Source organism: Astatotilapia calliptera, chromosome 8 (assembly GCF_900246225.1).
Source record: "Astatotilapia calliptera chromosome 8, fAstCal1.2, whole genome shotgun sequence".
NCBI classification, from domain to species: Eukaryota; Metazoa; Chordata; class Actinopteri; order Cichliformes; family Cichlidae; genus Astatotilapia; species Astatotilapia calliptera.
Window position 1 is genome coordinate 2725951 of NC_039309.1, and position 26483 is coordinate 2752433.

General features: G+C 40.9%; 2 protein-coding genes and 1 pseudogene across 5 annotated transcripts; all 3 read left to right on the forward strand.

Annotated features, from left to right (window-relative positions):
• Nucleotides 1–874: 874 nt before the first annotated feature.
• On the forward strand, nt 875–13124 carry LOC113027986 (uncharacterized). 2 transcript variants are annotated; one of them, XM_026177878.1, is made up of 6 exons: nt 875–1097; nt 8697–8842; nt 8918–8992; nt 11228–11771; nt 11889–12058; nt 12231–13124. In XM_026177878.1, exons 1-6 carry the CDS (start codon nt 977–979, stop codon nt 12762–12764), a joined length of 1590 nt encoding a protein of 529 aa, XP_026033663.1. In that variant the 5' UTR covers nt 875–976; the 3' UTR covers nt 12765–13124. The 2 variants fall into 2 exon arrangements, with proteins under 2 accessions (XP_026033663.1, XP_026033662.1); XM_026177877.1 differs by having other exon boundaries at nt 8697–8992.
• Nucleotides 9201–10428, forward strand: LOC113027999 (zinc finger protein 429-like; annotated as a pseudogene).
• Nucleotides 13125–16545: 3421 nt separating the features above from the next.
• LOC113027983 (gastrula zinc finger protein XlCGF57.1-like) lies at nt 16546–24978 on the forward strand. 3 transcript variants are annotated; one of them, XM_026177862.1, is made up of 5 exons: nt 16959–17019; nt 17600–17780; nt 18515–18601; nt 21422–21561; nt 21998–24978. In XM_026177862.1, exons 3-5 carry the CDS (start codon nt 18546–18548, stop codon nt 23446–23448), a joined length of 1647 nt encoding a protein of 548 aa, XP_026033647.1. In that variant the 5' UTR covers nt 16959–17019; nt 17600–17780; nt 18515–18545; the 3' UTR covers nt 23449–24978. The 3 variants fall into 3 exon arrangements, with proteins under 3 accessions (XP_026033645.1, XP_026033647.1, XP_026033646.1); XM_026177860.1 differs by lacking the exon at nt 17600–17780 and having other exon boundaries at nt 16546–17019; XM_026177861.1 differs by lacking the exon at nt 16959–17019 and having other exon boundaries at nt 17026–17780.
• The last annotated feature ends 1505 nt before the right edge of the window (nt 24979–26483 follow it).

Consider the following 26483-nt stretch of genomic DNA (forward strand, 5'->3'; position numbering starts at 1 on the left):
TAATAATAACATCGGATTCATGTTTTTGGTTTTTTGTTTTTTACTTTATTTATCACATTTTAGACATACAGTCAAGTAAAACAGGGATCACATAAAAGATGACATTGTGGTAGTACAATGAGGAACAGAAAGAGTGACAAGGACAGTGAGACAAAAGTGAGTACAAAAAATAAAATAAATTAAGGGGAACATAAATAAACAAAAGTTTGCAAGAGCCAAAATCAAGTTAGCAGTTTCAATTGGTTATAGATGTTAACAGTCTTGAGAGCCTTAGTGTTTTTTGATGAGGAGATTGTCCTTATATATTGTGCAAGTTCCATTTTTAATACAAGAAGTTCAGGCTTTCTGCCGAGGACTTTGCTTTTGTGTATATGAAATTTTGCCAAAAATAAAACCTAATTTATAAAGAAGAAAGCATCATTGTCCTTGTCTTTAAAATTATAATAGCCAAAGATAGCATCCTTATAGTACAGTTGAAGATTAGGGAGAACAGAGTCGGTAATAAACTTGTGGAAATCCTTCCAGAATTTACACGTAAATTTACACGACCAAAACAGATGAGAAACTGTTTCAGGTTGCTCTTGACAGAAGGTACAATTTACATTTATTTCAGCCATAAATTTGGACAAATATTGTTTGGTAGGGTAAAACTTATGAATCAACTTAAAGGAAATCTCTTTAATTTTGTTTGTCAAGAAAAACCTTTGTGGTAAAGTCCAAACTTTTTTCCATTTTTTTGCATCCTGAAAGAGAGATCTTAGTTTGGTATTTATAGACTTATGAGAGGAAAAGCAAACATTGCCAAGAGAAGAATGTATCGGATTCATGTTTACACGTCTCCAGTTATAACGCATGATGTCATCTGTAGACGCGGGACCCGAGCAGCAGTGACGTGTAAGTGTGCGACTGTGATCTTTTGTGCTGACTCCGAAGGAGCCTGCAGTTTATTGTGAAGCAGAAAATATCTGCGGACACCATGAATGGAGCGGATTATCTGCAGCAGCACAGCGCCGAGAGTCTGTCCTTCGAAGAGATGCAGCAGATTAACCCGCTCGGAGTCCATCAGCAGCAGAAAGACGAGGGCAGCCAAACCTCCGGTGAGAATAACGACAGATTTAATGTGGAGGAAACGGGCTAGCTGCTAACACACCAGACAGGGATGGCCGTGTGTGGTTTTTTTCTTTTCACTTCATTAAATCAGTTCACATTATCCTGGAACAGCTCGTAGGACACAAGTAACACCGGTGTGAGTTAAGGTTGGTTATGAGGAGGAGTGCAGCGATCCAATCTTTCCCAGTTTCCGATCTGCTTCAGGGTGGAGGGCTGATTCTGCATCTACAGCTGTGGTCACAGGTTTACATCCACTCATCATGGTCACGAATGTCACTGTCATATGGAGTTAGAGCTGGGCGATATGAGATTTTTTCATATCACGATATGTTTTTTTCATTTCAGGCGATAACGATATCTATCACGATATAAGCCAAATAACTATATTTGTAAGATTTAAATGTGCCGTTGCTCACAAGTAAAATGTGAAATAATCAGCAGCTTGTTTTTATTTAAATATTTATTTCCCATAATAAGTTCAACAGGGTAGATGTACTTAAGGAACATGAGACTTTTTCAGATAAATAAAGGCAAATATTGCAAACTACACAAAAGGCAGCCGCTAAAGCGTTTAAGTTTCAAAATAGAACAAACAAAACAGACTAAATTGTCAATTCCACTTAGAAACAAAATATTAATTCTAAAAATAAATCTTAGTTTGTTTTACAGAAGAACAGACAAAACTGACTAACTTTTGTCAATATCAAATAAACTGAGAACTAAAAGGAAATTCTCAATCTCTCCTTGTTGTATAGCTGAGCTTTTCAAACAGTTGTAACAGTTACTTTAGTCTGACAAAAGCCGAATGACGAATTAGCGCTTCCAGTCAGAGACTGAGGCTACGTCCACACGTACACGGGTATTTTTGAAAACGGAGATTTTCCGTTTTCGTTTTAAAAATAATCCCGTCCACACATAAAGGCAGAAATGAAGGAAAACGCTGCTATGAACATGCCAAAGCAGCAGGTGGCGCTAGATTCCTAACCGTGCAGAAATGTTGGCCAATCAGAAGTCTAGAAGCCTCGGTGGGAAAAAGTAAACAAAGCTGGGGCATAGAAGCAGAACCGAGTCGTATGTGTGGAGGGACAGTAACTGTGTGTATATGTAAGCATTTAAACACTGCAGAGAGTAGAATTAACAGTAACAGTATTGTAGAAATTCATTTCACCGAAACAATAACGTGGCGCACAGTGTGACGCATGCACCAGTTTATTGTATTTCCAGACTTGCTTTCGGCACAATTTACAGTGCAGCTACTCTGTTTTTTGTCAGACTTGAAATAGCCGAAATACCTTCACACTACGGAACTTCTATGGCTCTTCCGTTCGACAATCTCTCCGGCGTTGGAACCATCATCTGTTTTCTCTTCGGTCACGCTCGGTTGATTTTTCTAGTCGGCACACTCATTTCCTCCATTACCCGCTGGCTGCTTCCCAAACAAACACACGTGCGGCTTGGCACTTGTGCTGTACGTAACAAGTCACGCGACGTGACGCTGCGGCTGTGATTGGTTCGGCTCTGCGCTACTTAATTTGGATTGGCTGACCTTTTAAAAAAAAAAAAAAAAAAAAAAGAGGACAAGAGCGGCGAGGTCTATCGCGATAGCTTAATTTCTCTATCGAGTAAAAGTTATATCGCGATACATATCGTTATCGTTCTATCGCCCAGCTCTATATGGAGTTTATCTGATCTTTTTGCAGCGTGGAATGATTGTATTTTTAATGCGTGTTTTTTTTCCCCTCTTCATCCACACAGGGTCAAAAATATACATACAGATTCAAATATAAACATAAAATCTAAACTTTTGGTTGGTTAAATGTCCCTTAACAAACTGCACTTCAGCTTTTTGTTGTTTTTGTATCCATCAACAAGCTTCTGGCATAATTCTGACTGAATATTTGACCACTCTTCCTGGCATAACTTTTGTTTTTAAATTGGTTCGTTCCTTGGCACAGATCAGCTCTTAAGTATAGTCCTCAAATAGGGTTGAGGTCGGAGCCACGTAAATCCAGATGTTTAATGCTAGCCTGCTTTATCCATTTCAAAACCAGTGATGTGTTTGGGATCGTTCTCCTGCGGAAACATCCAACCATGTCCAAGCTTGAACCATCAAGCTGTTGATCTGATGTGAAGTTGAGGGATTTGGAGGTAGTTTTCCTTCTTAATTATTCCATTCACGTTGTGTTATATACCAGTACCACTGGCAGGAAATGGGCCACAGCATGTTTGACAGTCAGTCTTCTTAGGTTTGAATTCTTCAGCTCGACTCTTGTATTTGTGACCAAACAGCTCAATCTTTGTGTCGTCTGACCACAAAAGTTTTCTCGAGAAGGCATTTGGCCCGTCCACGTGGGCAGCTGCACATTTCAGTTGAGCTTGAAGGTTTTGATTTTGGAGCAGAGGCTTCTTTGTTGGTCGGTACCCTGTAACCCTGGCTTCACTGTGGACAGTTGTGCTGGTGTTACAGTAGTTTCCAGTTCATGGCAGGTATGAGCCTCGATGTTTCCTGGGCTGTTCCTGAACATCCTAACCATAGTCCTCCTTTCTGAGTCTGACAGTTCTTCAAGACCAAAGTGGTGACACGTCTGAATAATTTGTACTTGTGCGAGTGAATGTGAGTGCGAATGGTTGTCTGTCCCTGTGTGTTGGCCCTGTGACAGACTGGCGACCTGTCCAGGGTGTACCCCGCCTCTCGCCCTATGACAGCTGGGATAGGCTCCAGCGCCCCCCGCGAAGCTGAAAAGGATAAGCGGAAGCGAATGGATGGATCTCTGCAGATCCTTAAACATCCTGGTTTAAGCTGCAGCCTTAGGTCAGCTTCTACAGAGCACTGTTTACAGCAATGGCTTCTTCCTCCAGGCTGGATGGACACTGAAATAACCCACTGTTCAGGCCATGTGCACATTGTACTACACAATTTGCACTTTTAAAATTAATATCTAAGGTTCATCAAGGTTGCACTCACCAGTATACAGACGTTTGTTATAGTTTGTATAGTTTTTTAAGACTTTCTGTTACTTGTATCCTCATATTTATGTTCTCCTTGTGAATATGTTGCTTATTTAAAATGGTTTCTTTTTGTATACAGAGAGCAAAGGGAACCAGAGTCAGATTCCTCATCTGTATGCACAAACTCGGCCAAATAAAGATGACTCTGAATCTGAACAGGCTTTGATCCTGACAACTTAAGACATACATTACAGCATCACTCATTAAAAGGCCAGAATCACCATGGTGTTCATGCCCTTGATGAGTGGATGGAAACTTCTGACCAGAACTGTAACCATAGCAGTGTTTTCTTCTGACTGAACACTCAAATTACTTTTTACTTGCTTTACAAGCCACATTCACACATTTACACACCACTTCTTACTGTGTGCCTTTGTGTGTCTGTGGAGCAGGGCATCAAATTAGCTCCACTTTTAAGGTGCAGCAGTCTAAGCACAGAAGCCCACGCGGTCTCTAAGGGCTGATTTGGATTTCTGTGGGGAGCTGGTGACGTAACCTACATAAGTGGCTGACATTTTTGCTGGCATTTACACTTGTGCTGGTGCATTATGGGTTAGTTGCAGTTTGTCCCGGTGTTTCATATGTAGTGCCAGCCAACAGAAATAAATAAAATACTGGGTCCTCACCTTTGTCAGAAAAACATGTTTTTCCCTCTAGTTTTCCCCCATTCTTTGTAGTTTCAGCATTCTCCTTCCAGGAATCTGCTGGTATTTGTGAGTCGTTATATTGATGCTGTAATTATTATTCCTTGTATCAAGACAGCGATTGTTATTCTCTCACTAATCAACAGTGCTGAACAGAACAACCACATTAGTTGGCAACTTTGACCTGACATGTAGTTACATTCCCCAGGAGGTGCATGTCAGGATTGCACACTTACACAGAGAGCAGAGACATCCTTCAGATGAGTCCTGTTTCTTCTTCTACTTTTATCTGCAGTGTCAATATTTCACTTCTGTCACTGCCCACAGCTCGTTGCCATAGGTGAGGGTAGCAGCATATCATAGGAGTGCACCAAACATAATGAGAAAGACAGGGAAGGTTATGAAAAAACCATTAGCAAATACACAAATAAAAGTTGTTGTTGTTTTGTTTGTTTTTGCAGTTTTCAGTTTACAAGTCAGGTCCATGCCAAATAGCGCTAATGGATATGTAACCATGACAATGTCATACAAAGAAAAAATGGACATGTTTCTCTTGAATTGGACTGAGTTGTAATTTATATGCAGTTTATTTTTCCTAACGTGTGACGTCTGTGTGTTCTTGATGGTTTTGCTTGTTTGTTTAAACTTTTTTTAATATGTAAGTGACCTCATTTCTTATGTTTGTTTGTTTTTATGCCTGTGAAGCTCTTTGAGCCTCTTTATGTGATTATGTATGAGGCAAATAAAAATGAATTGGACTGAATTGGATTTAGTGACCATTTGAATCTGTTTTTTTAAACGCACATATAATGCAAAACTGGGGGGAAAAAAACTAAACTAAACTGAGCAGTTAGCTCAGGTGATGAATACAGTGGGGCAAAAAAGTATTTAGTCAGCCACCGATTGTGCAAGTTCCCCCACCTAAAATGATGACAGAGGTCAGTAATTTGCACCAGAGGTACACTTCAACTGTGAGAGACAGAATGTGAAAAAAAAAAAAAAATCCATGAATCCACATGGTAGGATTTGTAAAGAATTTATTCGTAAATCAGGGTGGAAAATAAGTATTTGGTCAATAACAAAAATACAACTCAATACTTTGTAACATAACCTTTGTTGGCAATAACAGAGGTCAAACGTTTACTATAGGTCTTTACCAGGTTTGCACACACAGTAGCTGGTATTTTGGCCCATTCCTCCATGCAGATCTTCTCGAGAGCAGTGATGTTTTGGGGCTGTCGCCGAGCAACACGGACTTTCAACTCCCGCCACAGATTTTCTATGGGGTTGAGGTCTGGAGACTGGCTAGGCCACTCCAGGACTTTCAAATGCTTCTTACGGAGCCACTCCTTTGTTGCCCGGGCGGTGTGTTTTGGATCGTTGTCATGTTGGAAGACCCAGCCTCGTTTCATCTTCAAAGTTCTCACTGATGGAAGGAGGTTTTGGCTCAAAATCTCACGATACATGGCCCCATTCATTCTGTCCTTAACACGGATCAGTCGTCCTGTCCCCTTGGCAGAAAAACAGCCCCATAGCATGATGTTTCCACCCCCATGCTTCACAGTAGGTATGGTGTTCTTGGGATGCAACTCAGTATTCTTCTTCCTCCAAACACGACGAGTTGAGTTTATACCAAAAAGTTCTACTTTGGTTTCATCTGACCACATGACATTCTCCCAATCCTCTGCTGTATCATCCATGTGCTCTCTGGCAAACTTCAGACGGGCCTGGACATGCACTGGCTTCAGCAGCGGAACACGTCTGGCACTGCGGGATTTGATTCCCTGCCGTTGTAGTGTGTTACTGATGGTGACCTTTGTTACTTTGGTCCCAGCTCTCTGCAGGTCATTCACCAGGTCCCCCCGTGTGGTTCTGGGATCTTTGCTCACCGTTCTCATGGTCATGAGAACGGATGGAGGGAGATTATCAGTGGTCTTGTATGTCTTCCATTTTCTGATGATTGCTCCCACAGTTGATTTTTTCACACCAAGCTGCTTGCCTATTGTAGATTCACTCTTCCCAGTCTGGTGCAGGTCTACAATACTTTTCCTGGTGTCCTTCAAAAGCTCTTTGGTCTTGGCCATGGCGGAGTTTGGAGTCTGACTGTTTGAGGCTGTGGACAGGTGTCTTTTATACAGATGATGAGTTCAAACAGGTGCCATTCATACATGTAACGAGTGGGGGACAGAAAAGCTTCTTACAGAAGACGTTACAGGTCTGTGAGAGCCAGAGATTTTCCTTGTTTGAGGTGACCAAATACTTATTTGCCACCCTGATTTACGAATAAATTCTTTACAAATCCTACCATGTGAATTCATGGATTTTTTTTTCACATTCTGTCTCTCACAGTTGAAGTGTACCTCTGGTGCAAATTACTGACCTCTGTCATCATTTTAAGTGGGGGAACTTGCACAATCGGTGGCTGACTAAATACTTTTTTGCCCCACTGTATGTTAACATTCTTTATGTATTTATATCAGTATGTTAAATATATTTCCTGGGACGGAGTAGATTGCAGTCAGCTGTGTTCTGTCATCTTACCCCTCCCAGTTAAGTGTATAATCCTAGCTATCCGCCTATTAAGTCTGAGGTCATTAGTCATTTTTATTTTATTTAATTTTTATTATTTTTTATTTTAATTTTTTCATTTTTATTTTTATTTATTTTTATTTTATTGTTTTTTAACTTTATTGCGATGTCTGGTTTTATTACTATGTGCATATTAGTATTGTACAGCACTTTGGTCTACCAGGTGTGTTTTTAAAGTGCTATATAAATAAATAATTGATGATGATGATGATTTCCGGGTCCAAACTCCTCTTCAGGTCCCAAACAAACACTGAGAGATAAAAACTGTCTAAATTCTTTCATCTTTAATAAAATGATCTGTGTGGCTGCTCTGCAATAAAGTTTCAAATCCAGGCATCCACGAGAAACAGGATTTATGAAGTTTGAAGTTCTGAAAAATTTCTGAAAAATTAAAAACATACAGCTCTGCTATCCAACATAAATGAAGACAGAAAACGAAACACCAGTGACGTTTGTAGGGTTGCTGAAGTTGGGCTAGCTGGTATATAATGTTGTGGTGGCTAGCTACAGAGCTATGGTTAGCATAATACAAACACACAGTGAAGCTGGAGGATGAACGCCAAATCTTTATCCCATCGATAAAAATTAAGATGAAGGTTCACGATTTTTAGGGACAAATGCAATCACATGGCAGGAGAAAGATGCTCTAATTGGACCAAACGTCACTCAGGAGATAATCCATTCAGAATTAGTCATTAATATACTGCTGCATGGTTTATATTACTCATAATTTAAAAAATCCCGATCCTCAGCTTCATGTACCCATTCAAATCTTTGTTGGCCTCAGAATTATTTTTTTCTAACCTGATCAAATATTTGATGCCTGGCAAACTGTGAGCTGCTGGGCTGTAGTTACACCGTGAGGTTTTAAAAACTGAGCTTTAAAACAAGTAATTTTGTAATGGTTTTGTAATTGATTCATTCTTTGCTGGAAGACATAATTACACATTATTCAATACAATATATATATTTATGAGTATAACATATATATCTAATTCCATGGCCTGTACCTTTTAAATTATTATTTATATGATGGCTTTGAAGCAGGAATTCTCTTATAAACTCTGGTGAAGCAAAGTGAAAAAAACCCCAACTTGTTTCACTTTCACAAACTCCTTCATCCTGACAGCATTTCTTTTAAAACACTCACTGGAAGTACAATGATAAAGCATTTCTTTTATTGCAGGCTAAAAGTCGACTAGAAACACAAGCTTGCTAAAGATTTTCACTCATCTCAGTATAGTTTCATTCTTTCTTCTAATTTCTATCAGATTCCTAGAATACTCCAGTGCTACAATTGCCTTTATAATAATTTAACTCCATGTGTTTTGCTGTTTTCTGCAGAAGTTCAGCAGCTGCTGGAGATGAAAGAGGATCACCCTGAATGGAGCCTCGGTCTGGACCAGCAGGACCGAGAGTCTCTGCAGATAAAGGAGGAACAGGAAGAACTCTGGACCAATCAGGAGGGAGAGCAGCATAATGGATTGAAGGTGACTGATGTCACCACTTTCCCATTCACTATTGTTACTGTAAAGAGTGAAGATGATGATAAAGAGAAGTCTCAGTCTTTGCAGCTTCATCAAAGCCAAACTGAAGACAACAGTGAGATGGAGCCTCTGACCAGCAGCCCAGCTAAACAGGTAAAAACAGAGCCTGATGAAGAGGACTGTGGAGGACCAGAATCAGAAGGGAACCTTGATACACATATTTATTTACAACCAAAAACTGATGTAAAGGCTTCAGACTCTTCTGAGACTGAAGTGAGTAATGATGATGATGACTGGAAGGAGCCTGTATCAGATTCTGGACCTAAAACCAGACACAGTGATGATGTTTGGAAGGTGAGCAGGGAACTTGAGTCAGGCATAAAGAGTCAGGGGGCATTTAACATTTTAAACAAATCCTTTAGCTGCTCAGAGTGTGATAAAGAGTTTCTCCAAAGGCAGTCTCTTCAAAAACACATGACATGTCATTCAAAAATAATTATCCTCCAGCTCCAGCTTGGAAATTAAGAAATCTCATACAGTGAGGAAAAATGTAGAGTCTCAGAGGACAGACCACACCGAAGAGAAACCATTTGGCTGTAATGTTTGTGAAACAACTTTAAGACAGCGGTATAGTCTTGACAGAGACATGAGAGTTCACACAGGAGAGAAACCATTTGGTTGTGATATTTGTAGCAAAAGATTTTCATATTCATGAGATTTGAAAAGACACCAGAGTGTCCATACAGTAGAGAAACAATTTAGTTGTGGTGTTTGTTGTAAAAGATTCAAGCAGAAGATGCATTTCAAGGCTCACAGAAAAGTCCACACAGCAGAGAGGCCATTGGGTTATGAGCCATATAGCTGCGAGGTTTGTGGCAAAAGATTTAACCAAAACACTCATCTTAAGTCTCAAATAAGAATCCACACACGAGAGAAACTTTTCTGTTGTAAGATTTGTACAAAGAAATATAGACATTCTTCTACTTTCAATAAACACATAAAAATTCACACAGGAGAAAAACTGTTTAGATGTGATGTCTTTGGTAAGATATTTACTAATCACGAAAGTTTGAAGATTCATAAGATAGTCCATACTGGAGAGAAACCATATGGCTGTGGTGTTTGTGGCGAAGGATTCAACCGAGGAAGCAATCTGAAGAGACACATGCAACTTCATGTGGGAGAGAAACCATTTGGCTGTGAAGTGTGTGGGAAGAACTTTACATGATCTGAAAAACTGAAAAGACATGTGAAAGTTAATGTAAAAGAGAAACAGTTTGGTAGTGCAGAAATTTTTACGTGACAGGGAAGTCTGAGACACATGGGGACATGTTAATAATGTATCCCCAGTTGTTCACATTTCCATTATTTTGTACAATTAATTGCTACATAAATATAAAACAGTGATACTAGTTGTACTTGGGGTAATATACAATCTATCATTGGTAAATCAGTACTTATAGGTAAGAAATTAGACCTCAGTTAATTTATATCAGGAGAGATAGTTGGAGAAGATCACCTTTAGGACTTTCTGTTAGCTTCCTGGAAGTCATAATGATCAAGAAAGCCACTATAGGCTTTGGTGACTAAATGGGTCCAGGGCTTGCAAAATCGCTAGCCCGACGTCCCGGAGCTAGCGATATCTCCGGTCGGGCCACCAAAATCTTTCTCAGCCCCGACCGTTGGGCTATATGATAACCCAACGGGCGGGGCTGAGACAGATTTTGGTGGCCCGACCGGAGATATCGCTAGCTCCGGGACGTCGGGCTAGCGATTTTGCAAGCCCTGCGGGTCAAAGACAAGACTTTTACAAATTAGAGTGAGCCTTAATCCCACTGTGAAATGTATCTATTTCTGTGTTTACCTTTTAAAAGAATTTGTTTGACATGATTTGAGTTGAAGCAAACTTTCTTGGGAATATAATTTTATTTTGCACACAAACAGTTTTTGGCCTTGGATACTCTGCTATATATAGTTTTAAATAAGGTTTAATGTACTTAAACTTGGAATATAATTTTATTAATTATATGACCAACAATGTGAAACTGTATATAGTTTTTTTTGTTGCCTTATGCCCCTGTTACACAGGCCTAGAGACCAGTTGACTATCATCCTGCCAACCACTGGTCGCTAGGGTAAAATGTGTAATCCCCGACTGCTTGGCAAGTGGTTGCTGGCTGTCACGAGCTAAAATTAATGGCAAAGAGGTGTATAGTGTTGCACCAAAAACCTCATAGCGATTGCTTTGGTTGCTAGCAGATTGTTACCCATAGTTTGCATGGACACAGACACTCTGCAGACACTCAATAACTACTTGCCGAGCGGTCAGCGGGACTGGTTGGTGACCTTGAGAGCTTTTAATCACTTGACCTCTAACTGTAAATGCAGGTGTGCCGACAGCGCCAACAAGTCTACAGCCAGTCACCAAACATGATGCAAAAAAACGTGTCAAGATTCAGCATCCCGCCAATGGAAAGGAGGACTGCACGTAGATCCATGAAAGGAAGAGGGAGATGGCAGAAGTGCCTGCCTGCCAGTTCCAGTTCGGACATCACTCTTGCAACCTCTCAATACCAGAAGGACTCGGACGAAAACAGTGACCCCTCGCTGTCACTCATTGCCAACATGCCACACACAATGCTGGAGCCGGGCTCGTCAGCCAGCCTGCACGGACGTGTTGGCCACAGAGTTGTGACCGGGGAGCCAGAGTTGGAGATAGAGGATGAAAAGCCAATGGTGTCGCATTGGCCCGGGGTCAAGAAGAGGATCCGGATGGAGCCAGAGGCGACTCTCTCGCCCGAACAGGAAGACCACCTCGTAGAGTGGTTTGCAGCTCACCCGTTCTTCTACGACCAGACAGCACGCGACTTCAAGGACAAGCGCAGGCGAGAGCAGCTGCTGGATCAGAAGGCCGAGGAGCTAGGAGTTACCGGTGAGCTATGTCTCTGTAATTTCTGTTGATGCTCAGTATCTTAAAACACTCTAACGTTTTTTATCTTTTTTTAAACGGGACATTTATGTTTGTGTTTTTTTTTCCGACTGTGCTCAGGGAACTTCCTCTGGGGGTGGTTCCGCAACATGCGGACCGTCTATGGTAAACTAAGGAAGAAGAAGAATGAGCAAGCAACACGACCACTGACAGCCAGGCAGCGGTGGACTTCAGATATGTTCAAATTCTTGGACAAGCACATGACCATCCGCAGGAGCAGCCTGGGAAAGGTAGAGTAATATGCCCTTTTGTTTGTTTGTTTTTTTCTCCCTTGTAGCTGCTCTGTTTAATGGCGTTTCAGGGGAAGTAGTTAAGCAAAAGTAAATGTGCTATAAAATGTCTGCACTTGCCTTGTATGCATTTGATATTTATGTTAATGTTTGTTTGCTTGTGTTTAAAAAGCTTCAAGGGGCACAGTCCACCAATACCGGAGTGGAAGAGGAGGAGGAGGAAGAGGAAGAAGAAGAAGGAGACGAAGAGCCTGCGAGGTCATCAAGTCGTCCTGGGTCTCCGTCTCCTGTTCCCTCCAGTCAAACCCCAAAGTTAAAGGGCAAGAAGGCCAAGCTCGCCAGCCGCTGCGTCAACAAGGCAGTTCTTCAAATCCCAAACAGCATGTCCTCACTGCAGACGGCTATGAGGTCCCTGCAGGTAGCTATGGAGTCCCTGCAGGCGGCCGTTGGGGGGTTGAGCAACAACCGAGTCATGTACTGTCAATACCTGAGCACCGAGGTGGGCATGCTCACAGAGGAACAGTGGTCAATGTTTCAGCAGGAGACTATGGGGATGCTTATTCGTTTCCGTACTGCCCGTCAGCAGCGGCAGCAGTCCGCAGTTCCAGTCCTCCTCCCTCCGGGCTCCATGGAGTCGATTCCAGGCCCGAGCAGCACTCTGCTCAGTAGTTCCTATTTCCAGTCCCGGCCAGCACCGCCCCAGTAGCCTCTGTCCCAGCAAATTAATTTTTTTATTGAATTTGTGAACTATTTCACAATTTATTTACTGATCATAGTTGAGTGTTTATGTTAATAAACAATCATGTTTCACTGGTACTTACTTCTTGATTCCTTGTATCACAGTAGTAAAACTTGTGCCTTACAGCTGCAAGACATTTTAATTGGCGCAAATTTTACTTTGAGGCGGAGAGTCTCAGTTTCTTGTCGGTGTTATGTGTAAACTTGAAAAATAGAAAAAGCAGATGTTTCTCATTATATTGTACTTTATACATGGACCATTGTGACCTTTAAATTCTTATATTCTAAATTTGAAATTAAAATTTCAATTTCTTTTCATGTGAGTGAACTATCTTGTATTTTGTATTTATTACACTGGGATATAGGGATACCAAAAAAGCTAAAAATAATTGCCTTATTCATTCAAATCTCTCCACAGCCACAAGTTAGCCTACCAGGTTAGAGCTCCAGCAGTGTTATAGTCATGCTTCAGGTAGACTCGCTGCCTTTTGTCATCATGACTTCCTGCTACGAATATCTTGCATGACTGCCTCGTCTCTCCAGGCTTTGGGGATAATGTGTTTGGCATTTTCCTCATGATCCAGGACTGAACACAACATTTAGACACATGCGGACACAATCAAACTGATGGCATTTGGCATTTGTTGAAGTTCTGTGGAGAGACAACAGAAGCTGTGGCCAAGTATCTCTTTTTTGTTTTCCACTATATTTATGCTTGACGAAAGTTGGTAGCTAAGGATTCTCTGGTGAACTGTCAAGCATTGACTGTCAGTACTCCGCACTCCATCAAGTGCCAAACTTCTTACTCACCTCCTGTCAACTGTCAAGGGTGCCTGGCATAGACGTGACACCATCTTCAGGGTGTCTACAGTGGCACCACAGAACAACACCAGAAATGGCGCTATACTAACCACAGACATAAGACTAGAGTGCGTTAGCTGCTGGTAGTCACCAGGTACTGGGAGGTCGGTGCCATTTTGATGCCAGGTTAAAAGGACAGCTGCAGTTAGAAGATGTCTTTGTCAGGCAGACGATCTGCAGAAGCATGTGATACATGGCAGACTTAATTCTCAGGGATTAAACAAAGACAACCCTCTCCAATTCTGCCATCAAGTTTTCTTATTGAACTACTGAATTCAGCATGTTACCAATGCCTGAGGACAGCCATTACTACATTAAGGATGGAGAGTAAAGAGACATAATGAGATCTGAATTGTCCGGCAAGGTGAGTAGGACTGGAGTTGCTCTGAGGATCCTGCTACATATACCCAGTCTGGGTTGATCTCCCACCCACCAGGTGCTGATCACTGAAGAGTAGTTACCTGCCAATTGGTAGGGGAGGTCCACAACCAGCAACCAATCTGAGTCGATTCAGTTGCACAACCAGTCGCCAACCACCTAGCAAATGAAAATATGAACTTCACTTGATTTAGTGGTTGCTGGAGGTCATGAGTATTTGGGGCTGCCCACAGGTCTCTACACCTGTGTGACTGAAGCATTAATTTATCGGCAGCACTCGTGCTTACCTGCATTGTCAACCACCGAAGACACAATTTAAGAAGGAATATTAAAACACAAACTCGACATATTAGAAAGCCTTTCTGGCAGAAAACCCTCAGGTTTGATTTCTGCAGAAGGCAGCAGCTGTTTTGGGCTAAACCGAACACAGTGAGTGGGATATTTAATAAAGTTTAATAAAAATGCAATACTTGTTTCATTATGGATATAAATCAGCAGCACCTTAGGTAAAGCTTTACCAGTACCAGTATGTTGGATGTATCTGCTGAACCAGTGCTTATTTTGGGCATCAGGTTCACCTGGGAACAGTTTTAAACTCTGAACGACATAGTTTAGTGAGCAGAACTCGATATCAGATTAATTCAGTGGTGTATTTCAATGTTGTTAAAATTTAGTTTATAAAATTTTGATGACATGTTTTTTTTTTTTCATTTTGAAGATTTTTCATGAGCATTGTAATTTAAATGGCAAAAGCAGTGTAATTCCTCCAGCTGACTGAATGTATTTGTTAGCAACTGGGTAATCAGTCATGTATGTGTAATGTCAAAGAGTATGATTATGACTGTGGAGGACCAGAGCTCCCAACAAAAAATAAATAAAAGACTAAAACAAACAACTTAATTTGCCTTTAAAACAAAGAGTGCTAAAATAAAAGTAGGCATGAATTAACACGCAAAATGTGACCAGTTGATATTTCTCTTGTATTTGCTTTTTGTGTTTATTTCTCAGTTTGCTGTCCCTTGCAATGTTCATTTAGATAGATCTGTTTCATTTCTTTGTTTCTTGAAACATTTACGTCTGTCTTCTTTTTGTGATGATGAAATGTAAACTAGACCCATTTAAATTCTTAACTGTTGAGCAACTAAAATTCTTTATGAAGCAAAAATTCAAAATGTGTATGTCATGTTGTTGAATGCATTTTCTTTCATAAAACAACATTAAATACTTGACCTGTGTTTTGTAGTCACCAGTCTTCTTCTTTAATGGCTTTGTTTGTTTGTTAGGAGCTGCTGTATGGAGCTGATAAAAACTCCACAGGATACCTTTCAATAGAAGAGGTAATGCCTCCTTTCCCCCCAGCTGTTTTGAAACAATGTAAACATTTTCAAAAAGCAATGTTACTGATATCAACATTTAATGTGTTTTGTTTTTGAACTAGTTCAAGTTTTGAGGCTTTAAACTCTTTGCAAATGGCCTCATTCTAATTTTATTTACATGTTGTATTCCAACATTTGGAAACAAGTTTAAATAAAAAAAGTGGGTAGAAGAGGAACTGCATACTTTATAAACAGTGTTTCATTATATCTAATTTTATTAAATGGATGCTCAGTATAGTTACATGCACAGACCTGTTACAGGACACATCTTCAGAGGAAGATTTGAATATTTAAGATTAAAAATAGTATCCACCGGATTGTTTTTTTTTTTTAATGCTCAAATTTGTATTTTGAAGAAATAAAACTGCTTCTTTTGGGGTGTTTTTATTCTTTAATAAAGAAAATACATTTTTAAAAGTAATGACTGTGAAAATAAATTACGATTTAAGATAAACCGTTTTATTAAACAGCTAAGGATGCAGCAAAAGTAAAACAATAATTGTTTTTTTTTTACATTATGCATCTTAAATGTGTTCTTGTATTTTTTTGTGCGCTGTGCACATTTCACACAGTGCGTTATACTGTATATAAAAGACAAATAACCACATGTGTTATATAACCATATGTGTTTACTGTATGTTAATAACTGTATTTGCGTTTTTATTGTTCTTAATATGGACGTTAAAATGCTTTGTCCCTGTGTAATGTCTTGTTGTTGTTTTTTACATTAAAAAAACTTTTAAAAAACTGTAAGTGCGAATAACCTTTAATCACGCACAATGTTAAACCACAATTAGAACACATGTGCTGTGTGTGTGCTTAAGTAGTTCCATGTCATACTACTCGATATATTGAAACGACATAATGTATTCTGTATCCACTACATACAAATACATAAAATATTATTCTACAAATGTGTTGTACAGTAAATGGTAAATGGCCTGCTTTTGTATAGCGCTTTACTTAGTCGCTAAGGACCCCAAAGCTCTTAACACTACATTCAGTCACACACTGGTGATGGCAGCTACATTGTAGCCACAGCCACCCTGGGGCGCACTGACGAGGCGAGGCTGCCGGACACTGGCGCCACCGGGCCCCCTGAACTGTACTTGACCATGAAAACATTCCTCTCACCATCGTCTTTTTGATGTGCATCCTCATGCATCCCACTGAGGAAACCGTTTCGCCAGCAGACACTAGGTAGGAACCTTCTGCTGGTTCTCCGGTGTTGCTAGGGGGAACAAAATACAGATCGGGTTGATCATCAAAGAAAGGTCGGCTCTGTGTTCGTGTGGACCCTCCTGATGGAGGGGTTGTGTTGTCCCTGTAGAACCGCCGCTGGAGCTGGATAATCGCTTTGTTTGGAAAGCCGAAGCCTGGAAAACAAACTGAGGATGAAGAATCATTTTTAAGAGGAAGAAAAGCGATGGAGCTGCAGACCTCACCGTCAGAGCAGCGAAAATACAAAGACGCAAAACTAATCCTGGAAAGGACGCCTCAGGGAAGCACCAGGGTAGATCTCGGGCTTGCTTACTCCAGGTGGGCTGCACTGAAGAGGGACAGATGCTTCCAGACTGACGCTGAACTGGCCGCCTTTCTGCTGGACTGGTAATTTAAACTACCTGTGTGATTAAAAATAGGGTGTAGGCATCAAAATAAGATCAACAACAGGATCAAATTAACCGAATAATGTAAAATTAATATCTGCGCGCATTGGTTGGGATTGATTCAATCATCAGTTTATTCAAATTATTTAAATGCTTAAATATTGCACGGAAATGATGAAGCAAAAGTGTCAGCTAGTCCTTTAACACCTGTGCTGCTACATGATTGGACTGATATTTATGTCCCAAACACACATGAATGTGACTGGTTTGCTTGCTGGTTAGAGATGGATAGAAAGGAGCCTGCAGAGGCACGCACACACACACACACACACACACACACACACACACACACACACAGTCACAGTCGCTCACTCAGCCCATCAGTCAAGCTGACCTGCATCCTGCAGCACAGACTGCAGGAGAGCGAAGCATCTGCCCGTATGTTCACATGTAACGCTGGGCCTAAATCTCGGTAGTATGTATGAAAATTTCACACAAATCTATGTGTCATTTCTACTTTATTACCTGAACAACAACCACATCTACGAGTATGCTTTGCTTGCCTGCTCCCTTTTTCTCAGACGGCTGCTCGAGCAGATGGATCCGCATGTTTGATTTACAGCAGATGGCCTCCACGACTCAACCCTCGCCAAGGATTGCTCTCTCCTCCCAGTCTCGAACCTGGAGATTTGCATGTGTTCGCCACAATACTGCTGAGCTGCTCTACACTGTGGATCCTACTGTTCAGAATTATAATTAAAAGTAAATAGATAAAAAGATATTAAATTATATGTAAAACAAACAAAAGAAAAGTACTAACAGTTACATTTTGTTAGAAAATGAGACATATGTGCAGTGATTTATTGAAACATGTGCAAGCATATATAGAAATGCAGGATATGAGGCAGAAACAGTTTACAAGTGAATATTTGGTGTGAGCACCTTTATTCTACAACACAGACTCAGTGTTTCCTTATTTATTAATATAGAAGCAAGGTGTTTCATTTTTTTAATAGTACCAGCTGTCTGCTGCTGCTACACGGAGAATGACCTCCAACTCTGACCGAACTTCTTGAAATAGAAAAGGGTCAGATAAACAAACTGCTGTTTGCAGGGTCGTGCTTGTTATCAGGAGCACTCTTTTCATTTGCCGATGGCCTGAAGGTCATTGTGGCCTGCAGTGATCAGACTATGTGCTGTGGGTGAGGGGCTCAGCGTTGGCACGATGCTGGGTTTGAATTCACCGGCCAGCCGGAGCCTTTCTCTCTATTCTCTTCCTTTGCTTCTCCCCACAGTCCACAGACATGCATGTTAGGTTAACCTCTGATTCTAAATTATGCTCAGGTGTGAATGTAGCCTTGCAACCTGGCAGTCTCTCTAGCACGTATCCCGATTTTCACCCTATTATGGCTGGGTTAGGTCACAGCTGGTATTTCCGTGTTATGCAGATGAGTCGTGTAGCTCTTGAAACTCTTAATTTGCTTTTGTTTTTGCAGTTACGAGAGCAGAGTCACAACATCAAGTTCCATGAATGGAAAACCTCCATCAGTCTCTCAATGTGAGGATTCTAGAGGGACAGAAAGGTGAGTCATCGTTCTGAAATAGCTCCTGTCATGTCACACATGTGTGAAAGCACAACCGTGGGCGATGTGCTTCATTCATAAACTGTGCATATGAATGTCTCACGCACAAATCTCTGGGTCATTAACATGTTTTGGTTTTTTGTGTACCTACAAATGATGCAGGGCTGAGTTTCTCAAACTAAGATTAATAGCAATCATGTTCATTTAGTTGTCTTTACAAGTTTTTAAACAATGTAAACAAGAAAGCTGGGAACAGGATGAATTAAACAAATGACTGAGGTCAACCATTCAAAGGAACAGACGGTGCAAGAGAGGTGAAGAAGACAGGGCAGGCAGGGTGGATTGGGTGGAGACGAGTGTCGGGGTGATTTGTGACAGATGGCAGTGAGATCTGATGGTTTGGAGATGGTGTGTCCTTCAAGCCGGGTAGAAAGAGATTGAAGTGTGCATCATTTTATTGGAGCCTTCTGTCCAGGCCACTAAAATCATCACAGGAGTTAGAAGTGAAACGATCAATAGGGGAGTTACCATTAACAGGTGGGGCTGATAGGATTTGACCTGCAGGGCTACTCAGGTCGCTTCATTTCAGGGTTAGCAGGGAAGACACCTGGACGATTTTGAGGTAGTTAATACTGGACGAGTCCTCTCACCCACATCAGCTGAACTCTGCAATATCTACTGGGTAAGACTCAAAGGATCAGAGATTAGGACTTTTTATTCACAGAACCAAAATCAACTTCCTGTATAAAGGTTTTGTGGGCCTGCGAGGCCGAGCTGATGTTGAGTCCATCAGAGTGACAGTGCAGAGTTAGAGAGGCGAGGCTGAGATGGTTTGGAGAGGTGAAGAGGAGGGAGAGTGGATATTTTGCACAAAGGATGTCAAAAATGGAGCTGCCAGACAAGAAGGAAAAGAGGAAGACCTCAGAGAAGATTTGTGGATGCAGTGAAGGAGCAACATGTTGTGGGTTAGTGAAACAGAAAAAGGATGCTGGCACAGGATGGGATGGAGGCAGATGATGCACTGTGGTGAACCCTAAAGGGAGCAGACAAATTAAGAAGAAGAAATCAAATTAAATATAATGAACTCCGAAGTCTGCTCTTTGTCACATATTCTGAGAGGCAACCCTGTCTCTACCAGAGGAAGAGAGATAAATGGGTTAGCAAAGTATGTCAAGCTTAAAGTCAGAGGATCCACAAAGGTTGCTGTCTCTTTATGTGGCTGGATCACCACGGCAACCTGGTCTGAACGTGTAACTTCCCCTTCAGCAGGTTCAGAGTTTGAGTGTAAAACCATCACGTTTTATTTATAATGTGCTCTAAGTGTAATATACAGTTAGGTTTTAGACAGTGGCACTTTTTAAAATATATATATTGGGGGCTTTTCAGCCTTGATTGCAGTCGGACAGTGGAGAGAGAAAATGGGAAAGTTGGGAGAATGACCGGGGAAGACGCACAGTTAATGGTCTCAGGGTAGATTGGAGATACATCGTCCTCAAAAACCTCACTTTCTTGTGGGTCCCCCAGGGGTCCATTCTTGGCCCAGTCCTTCTTTCAATTTACATGCTCCCTATGGGTTCATTAAAAAAAAAAACATGACATCTCTTTCCATTGTTATGCAGACGACTCACAGGTTTACCAGCCACTGAAACATGAATTTGTGAGTCCTCTGAAGGTTTCACTAGATTGTTTGGAGGACGTTAAGGCTTTAAACTTTCTTAACTTGAATGAACAGAAAACAGAGGTGATTGTGTTTGGTCCCTGTGACCACTACTACACTGGCCCTTTAGAAATTTATTTAAAAAAGAGGAGTGATTTTTGTCTGTAATCTAACGTTTGATAAACAGATTAATGCTGTAATCAAGACGAGTTTCTTTCATCTCCAGCTACTTGCAAAAGTGACGCCATTCCTCTGTTTCAGAGACTTTGAAAGAGATGTCGATGCCTTCATTTCATCTCGCCTCGACTTTTGTAGTAGTCTTTAATCAGTTAGCCGTCTGCAGCTGGTCCAAAACACTGCAGCACAGTTAATAACTGGCACACACAAGCGAGGCCACATATCTCCCATACTAGCATCCTTACACTGGTTGCCAGTTAGATTTCGATTGGATTTTAAGATTTTATTATTTGTTTTTTAAGGCGTTGCACAGGTTAGCACCCTCATACCTTTCTGATCTCTGCGGATCAAATGTTCCTAGCTGTCCCGAGGTCCAGTTTAAAGCACAGAGGAGACCGGGCCTTTGCTGTGACTGCCCCCTTCACATCAGGACCTCCCCAACCTCAGACACTTTCAAAACCCGTCTGAAAACCCACTTTTATTCCTTGGCTTTTACATCAGAATGAGTTTGTACTACTTTTATTTGTCTTATTTACTCAAACGTTCTCATTTTATCCTCCTTTTTCTTGTTTTTATTTCTTTTGATTATCTTAAATGTACGGCACCTTAGTCAACAGTTGTTGTTTTAAATGTGCTACTGTATATAAATACATTTGGCTTTGACTTTGACTTTGATGCAGAGGCTCGAATCTAGTCAGTCTTAGGTCAAGTGAAAGAGAAACTCTTTTTCACTGTTTGACTTAAAATCCGCTCTCTTGGTGTGCAGAAGTACTTATGGACCTAACTGTGGATCTTAAGCTCAGACATATTTAGTCTCTCACAAATAAATCCAGTCAATTGGACATGTGACCCCATTGTACAGAGTTGTGGTACACACTTGTATACTGCATATATATTTTGCACCAGTGATGAGTTAGTTACATTCATGCCTAAGGTTTGCCAATTGTAAGAAATACTAATATTAATGATTGATATTCATGTTTCAGGCAGCTGTATTCAAAAGTACAAAGCGGAGTGTCTGAAATAGAAAATCTTCGCCCTGATGAGCCCAGAGATGACATTTTTGTGTCTCCCACACTGGTCAAATCAGAAGAATCAGCGCAGATACACACCAGGAAAAGTCTGGGTAAAAGACGCACACATTTGTTTGCCTTCATTTTAGACTATAAGCATAGAAAAAATGTACATTTTTGGTAAAACAGTAAAATGTTACAAAACTGCATGAAATTGTAATTAAATTAATCTGTAACTGCATTATCTTTACCCCAGTTTTTCCAGTCGTGATAGTAGATGTGGTCTGGTATACTGACAAAGAAGCAGTCTTTTTACATTCTAGACTGTGGCGAGTAAATGCAGTCCTCCAGCCACAGAGACACCTTAGATACACCTCAGACATTAATAGAGAAAGACGTGTCAGAGTTCATAGTCATTATTGTCTAAATAGCGTAAAGGCAGACAAATGCTTGTCCATGAAATGTTTGCTCCTTAAAATATTATTAAACTCCAGAGAATCTCTGCTAATGTTTTAAATATTAAATGTATGCATGTTTTTGTTGTTTTAGTTTTCCCTTCAGAGGACGAGCAGGTCGAGCAGGACCAGAAGGACTCAGTCCTGCTCCACATTAAGGAGGAACAGGAGGAACTCTTGACCAGTCAGGATGGAGAGCAGCTTAACGGTCTACAGGAGGCTGATAACGCCACACTTCCATTCTCTCATGTTGTTGTGAAGAGTGAAGATGAAGAAGAGAAACCTCCGTGCACACAGCTTCTTCATAGCCAAACCGAAGACAACGCAGAGGCAGAGAGGCGTCAAATCAGCTGCTCAACAAAAATAAAAACAGAAACTGACAGAGAGGACAGTGAAGTAGCAGAGCCAGCTGGGAACCCGGAGTCAAATAACCTGTTACAGCAAAACACCAATGCAAAGACTTTTACCTCTGGTGAAACTGAAGTCAGTATTGGTGCTGATGATGAGGATGATGACACAGATGATTGGCAGGAGCCTTTGTCGGATTCTGGATCTGAAACTGAAGAAAGTGACAGTGACTGTAAGAAGGGCAGGGCCAAAGCCTTCATCTGCTCTGAGTGTGGTAAATGGTTTCAGTACAAGTGGTCTCTTCAGAGACACGTGACACGCCATTCAGGAAAAGCCTCTTTGGGCAGCTTCACCAATAAGAAATGTTTTCCAGTGAAGCAAACTGCAGATTTACAGATCAAAGTCCACACAGGAGAGAAACCATTTGGCTGCAGTCTTTGTGAACAAAGGTTTAGAGATCAGTATAATCTTAAAAGGCACATGAGAATCCACACAGGAGAGAAACCGTTTGGCTGTGGCATTTGTGGTAAAAGATTTAATGGCGAGGGAAATCTGAAAATACACAAAAGAGTTCACACAGGAGAAAAACCATTTGGATGTGGTGTTTGTGGTAGAAAATTTAAGCAGAAGTCACATTTTAAGAAACACATCATGGTTCACACTGAAGAAAGACCTTTTAGTTGTGATGTGTGTGGGAAAGGATTTAAATGGAGGATCCACATGAAGACTCACAGGAGAATCCACACAGATGAGAAACTGTTTGGTTGTGACGTTTGTGGTCGAAGATATAACTGTGAAAGAAATCTTAAGATACACATGAGAGGCCACTCAGACGAAAGACCGTTCGGTTGTGACATTTGTGGTAGGAGGTTTAACTGCAACAGAAATCTTAAGATACACAAGAAGGTCCACACGGGGGAGAGACCATTCGCCTGCGGTGTTTGTGGTAAGAGGTTTTCACAGGTAGGGGCTCGGAACAGGCACAGGAGCGTCCACACTGAAGAGAAACCATTTGCTTGTGATTTGTGTGGACAGAAATTTAACCGAGAGGGTAATCTTGAAAGGCACAAGAGGGTTCATACGGGAGAGAAACCATTTGGCTGTGACATTTGTGGACAAAAATTTACCCGCGAGGGAAGCCTAAAGAGACATATGAGGAACAAGGCAATAAACCATTTGCATACAGTGAAAGATTAACTGTGATCTCATGACTTAATGTTACATTACTAATACACTGCTCAAAAAAACTTAAGGAACAAGGATCAATATTTATACTCATATGAACTATGTAGTGTGTGAGGAATGAAAGAGTGCCTGAAAATCAAAGTGACATAATTTTGCTGCAGCAACTCAAAATGATGCTCAGTCGTTTGTACGTTCCGCACGTGCTTTTATACATGCCAGAGGTCTGTGCGTCCCTCCAGGGATACGCCTCCCCAGACCACCGCTGAACCAGTCATGCTGGACGATGTTACAGGCAGCATAGCGTTCTCCACAGCTTCTCCAGACCCTTTCACATCAGTCACATGTCCTCATGGTGAACCTGCTCTCATCTGTGAAAAGCACAGGGTGTCAGCTGGGTCTTTGTTTGATCAGACATTCACACCTGCTGTGACCTGCTGGAGGTCATTTTGTATCTCTGGCAGTGCTCATCCTGTTTCTCCTTGCACAAAGGAGCAGATCTTATTTCTGTCCCTGTCCAGGTCTCTGTACTGGTAGACACGTATTAATGTGCCATCTTGGAGGAGTTGGAGTACCTGTGCAACTTTTGTAGGATCTAGGTTTTGCCTCATGCTACCAGTAGTGTAAGGGTATTTGTTCACTGTGGTGCGATTTTATTCACCAATTTTTCCCAGTTCTGAATGTCACACCCCTCTGCAGCAGCAGTAATCAGTAACTGTTTGCCCCTAACAAGGTGTGACTAAAGACATGCCTGAGGTTGGCTGTTGGGCTCTCCTGGCTGTCATTTTTTACCAGAGAATATTTAGTCATTTAAAATAAAACCAAAGTTTGTACAAACTCTGGTGTCAGTCTGTTGTGGGCTTGTTTAAAGGCTCTGAGTGGTCATACATCAGCATCATGTTGTTATTATGGATGCATTTTGAATAATGACCTGAGTGTTTTGTACTGTGACCTTTAGTGTTGTGGAGACGTTAGTTCACTTTTGGTGGACCATGTGGTACTGGTATGTAATGTGTGGTATTAATGCTGTTTAAGTGATCTTTGTGGACAAAGGCATAGCTAAGGCTGGCTAGACCCCATCATGCTCTCATTTTAGTCATTAAAAATAAAACCTGGTTGTCGATGGTCTTTATTTATGTGAAGGAAAACATAAAGTATAATGAAGTAAATTGTAAATATGGTTCCACATTTTTATACTCTTGCAGTCTGCACTGTCCTCTTTTGTATCCTGCGTTCGGGAAGGTGACCTCTTTAAATGTCTCTCTTCATATCATAATGAATTTTAATTTTTTTTATAATTTATTAACACCTGGATTTTTGGATGTTCTAATCTGTCTGCACATTCACAACGCGTCGTATATATCTGTGTTTTTGTCAGGAATCGAGTTCAGCTTCATTTTAACTTTAACAGACTGAAAACCAAAAAGGGCGGGCGATGTGACCTCAGGATTAGTCAGTGAACTAGCAACAACACTGCTAAAGACACAAACAGAAATAACTTATTGCTCAGTGTTGTGGAAAAATAAACTGAGAGTTGAAACCAAACTGTCTTTCTGAGATTTATTGATGAAATCTTTGGAAAAGGATAAACACAGCACGAACGCGTTTCATGACAGCTCCTTTGTACTTGCAGTCTTTCCATGTTTACTTGATAAGAAAGCCTCAAAACGTGTATCATGACCTTGAACACAGCTGACTGCAAGTTTCGTTTCATCATTGTATGAACCGGTTAAATAAGATTAAATGCAAAGTTCCCATTACATTTCCATCTTTTTGGATGAAATCACTTCACTCTTTTAGTAATTTTTTTTTTTTAAAGTAAGGTAAGAAACAGTAACATTTAATATTAAAACTTTGAGAAACGATGCTTACATGAGTGAAATAGCCTTACCCATTTTGTAGGGCATAGGTGTTCTAATGGATACTAGAAGCAGATTGATCCAAATATCAGTAGTATCAAAACCATTGGTACTGATATCAGATCAATAGTAGCAATGTAGGATACTTTATTTCCATCCTTCAGGTATTTATTTGGGCCAATGTTCGAACCTCGCTTCGGGAGGAGAAAAAAAGCAACAGAGCACAAATACTGCCAAGGAAGTACAACAAGTTCAGTTTTTATTAAAGAGAGGTAGCCTATCAAACACATCGGTGCTGTCACAGAAACACTCTGAGATTAGTTATTCTAGAAATAAGGAAACTAAAACTGACAAACCTTCCTTGTTCTTGTGTCTAGAGCTGGTGTAGCCTGTTGGAGACCATCAGTTATTTCATCTTGTAGTAAACTTTGTCATCTAAAGGAAAGAATAAAAGCTACAGCTTTGGCCTGGATATAGAATAATAAATTATATACAAAATTGCTTCTAACATATTTGATCATTAGCTCAAATGAAATCTGAATGACCCAGTTAAGTTCAGGGAATTAGTTAAATACACTGTGTCCCTCTGTGACCATCTCAGCAACGGCGCAATACGTAGTCAATGTCACCATCAGCCCTCGATGGAAGAGCTGATCCAGAAACGATGACTGCAATGGTTTGGCCACATCTGCCGCATGAGCAACCATCGCATGCCACTCCGCCCTCTGCTGCAGCAGCGCTCCGCCCACTGGAGAATCAAGCACGATGCGCCCAAGAAGATTTGGATCAAGCAAACTGAAGATGATCTTAAACAACGACGTCTAACCCTCATCCAAGCAAAGGTCAAGGCCACAGATCACAAGGCCTGGAAGTGCATCGTTGACCAAGATGGAAACCCTGTGTTACCCACAGCAACGTATTGGCTTCGTTGACGACCTCACTCGCTGATCACCAGAAGAAGAAGAAGTAAAATACATTGCAGGGCATTTTATTTTCTTATAATCCGAAAGTAGAGAAAGGTATAATCCTTTATGAGAAGTGAATTGAAATACACCCACATTCAAATATCATAAACTTTCACATGCACATCTGTAAGTCTATACTTAAATATTTTACTCATTGTAAACTACATTTTGTTCTATAAAGATAACAAGATGGTAATTTGTGACAGAATCGTGAAGGCTCAAATAC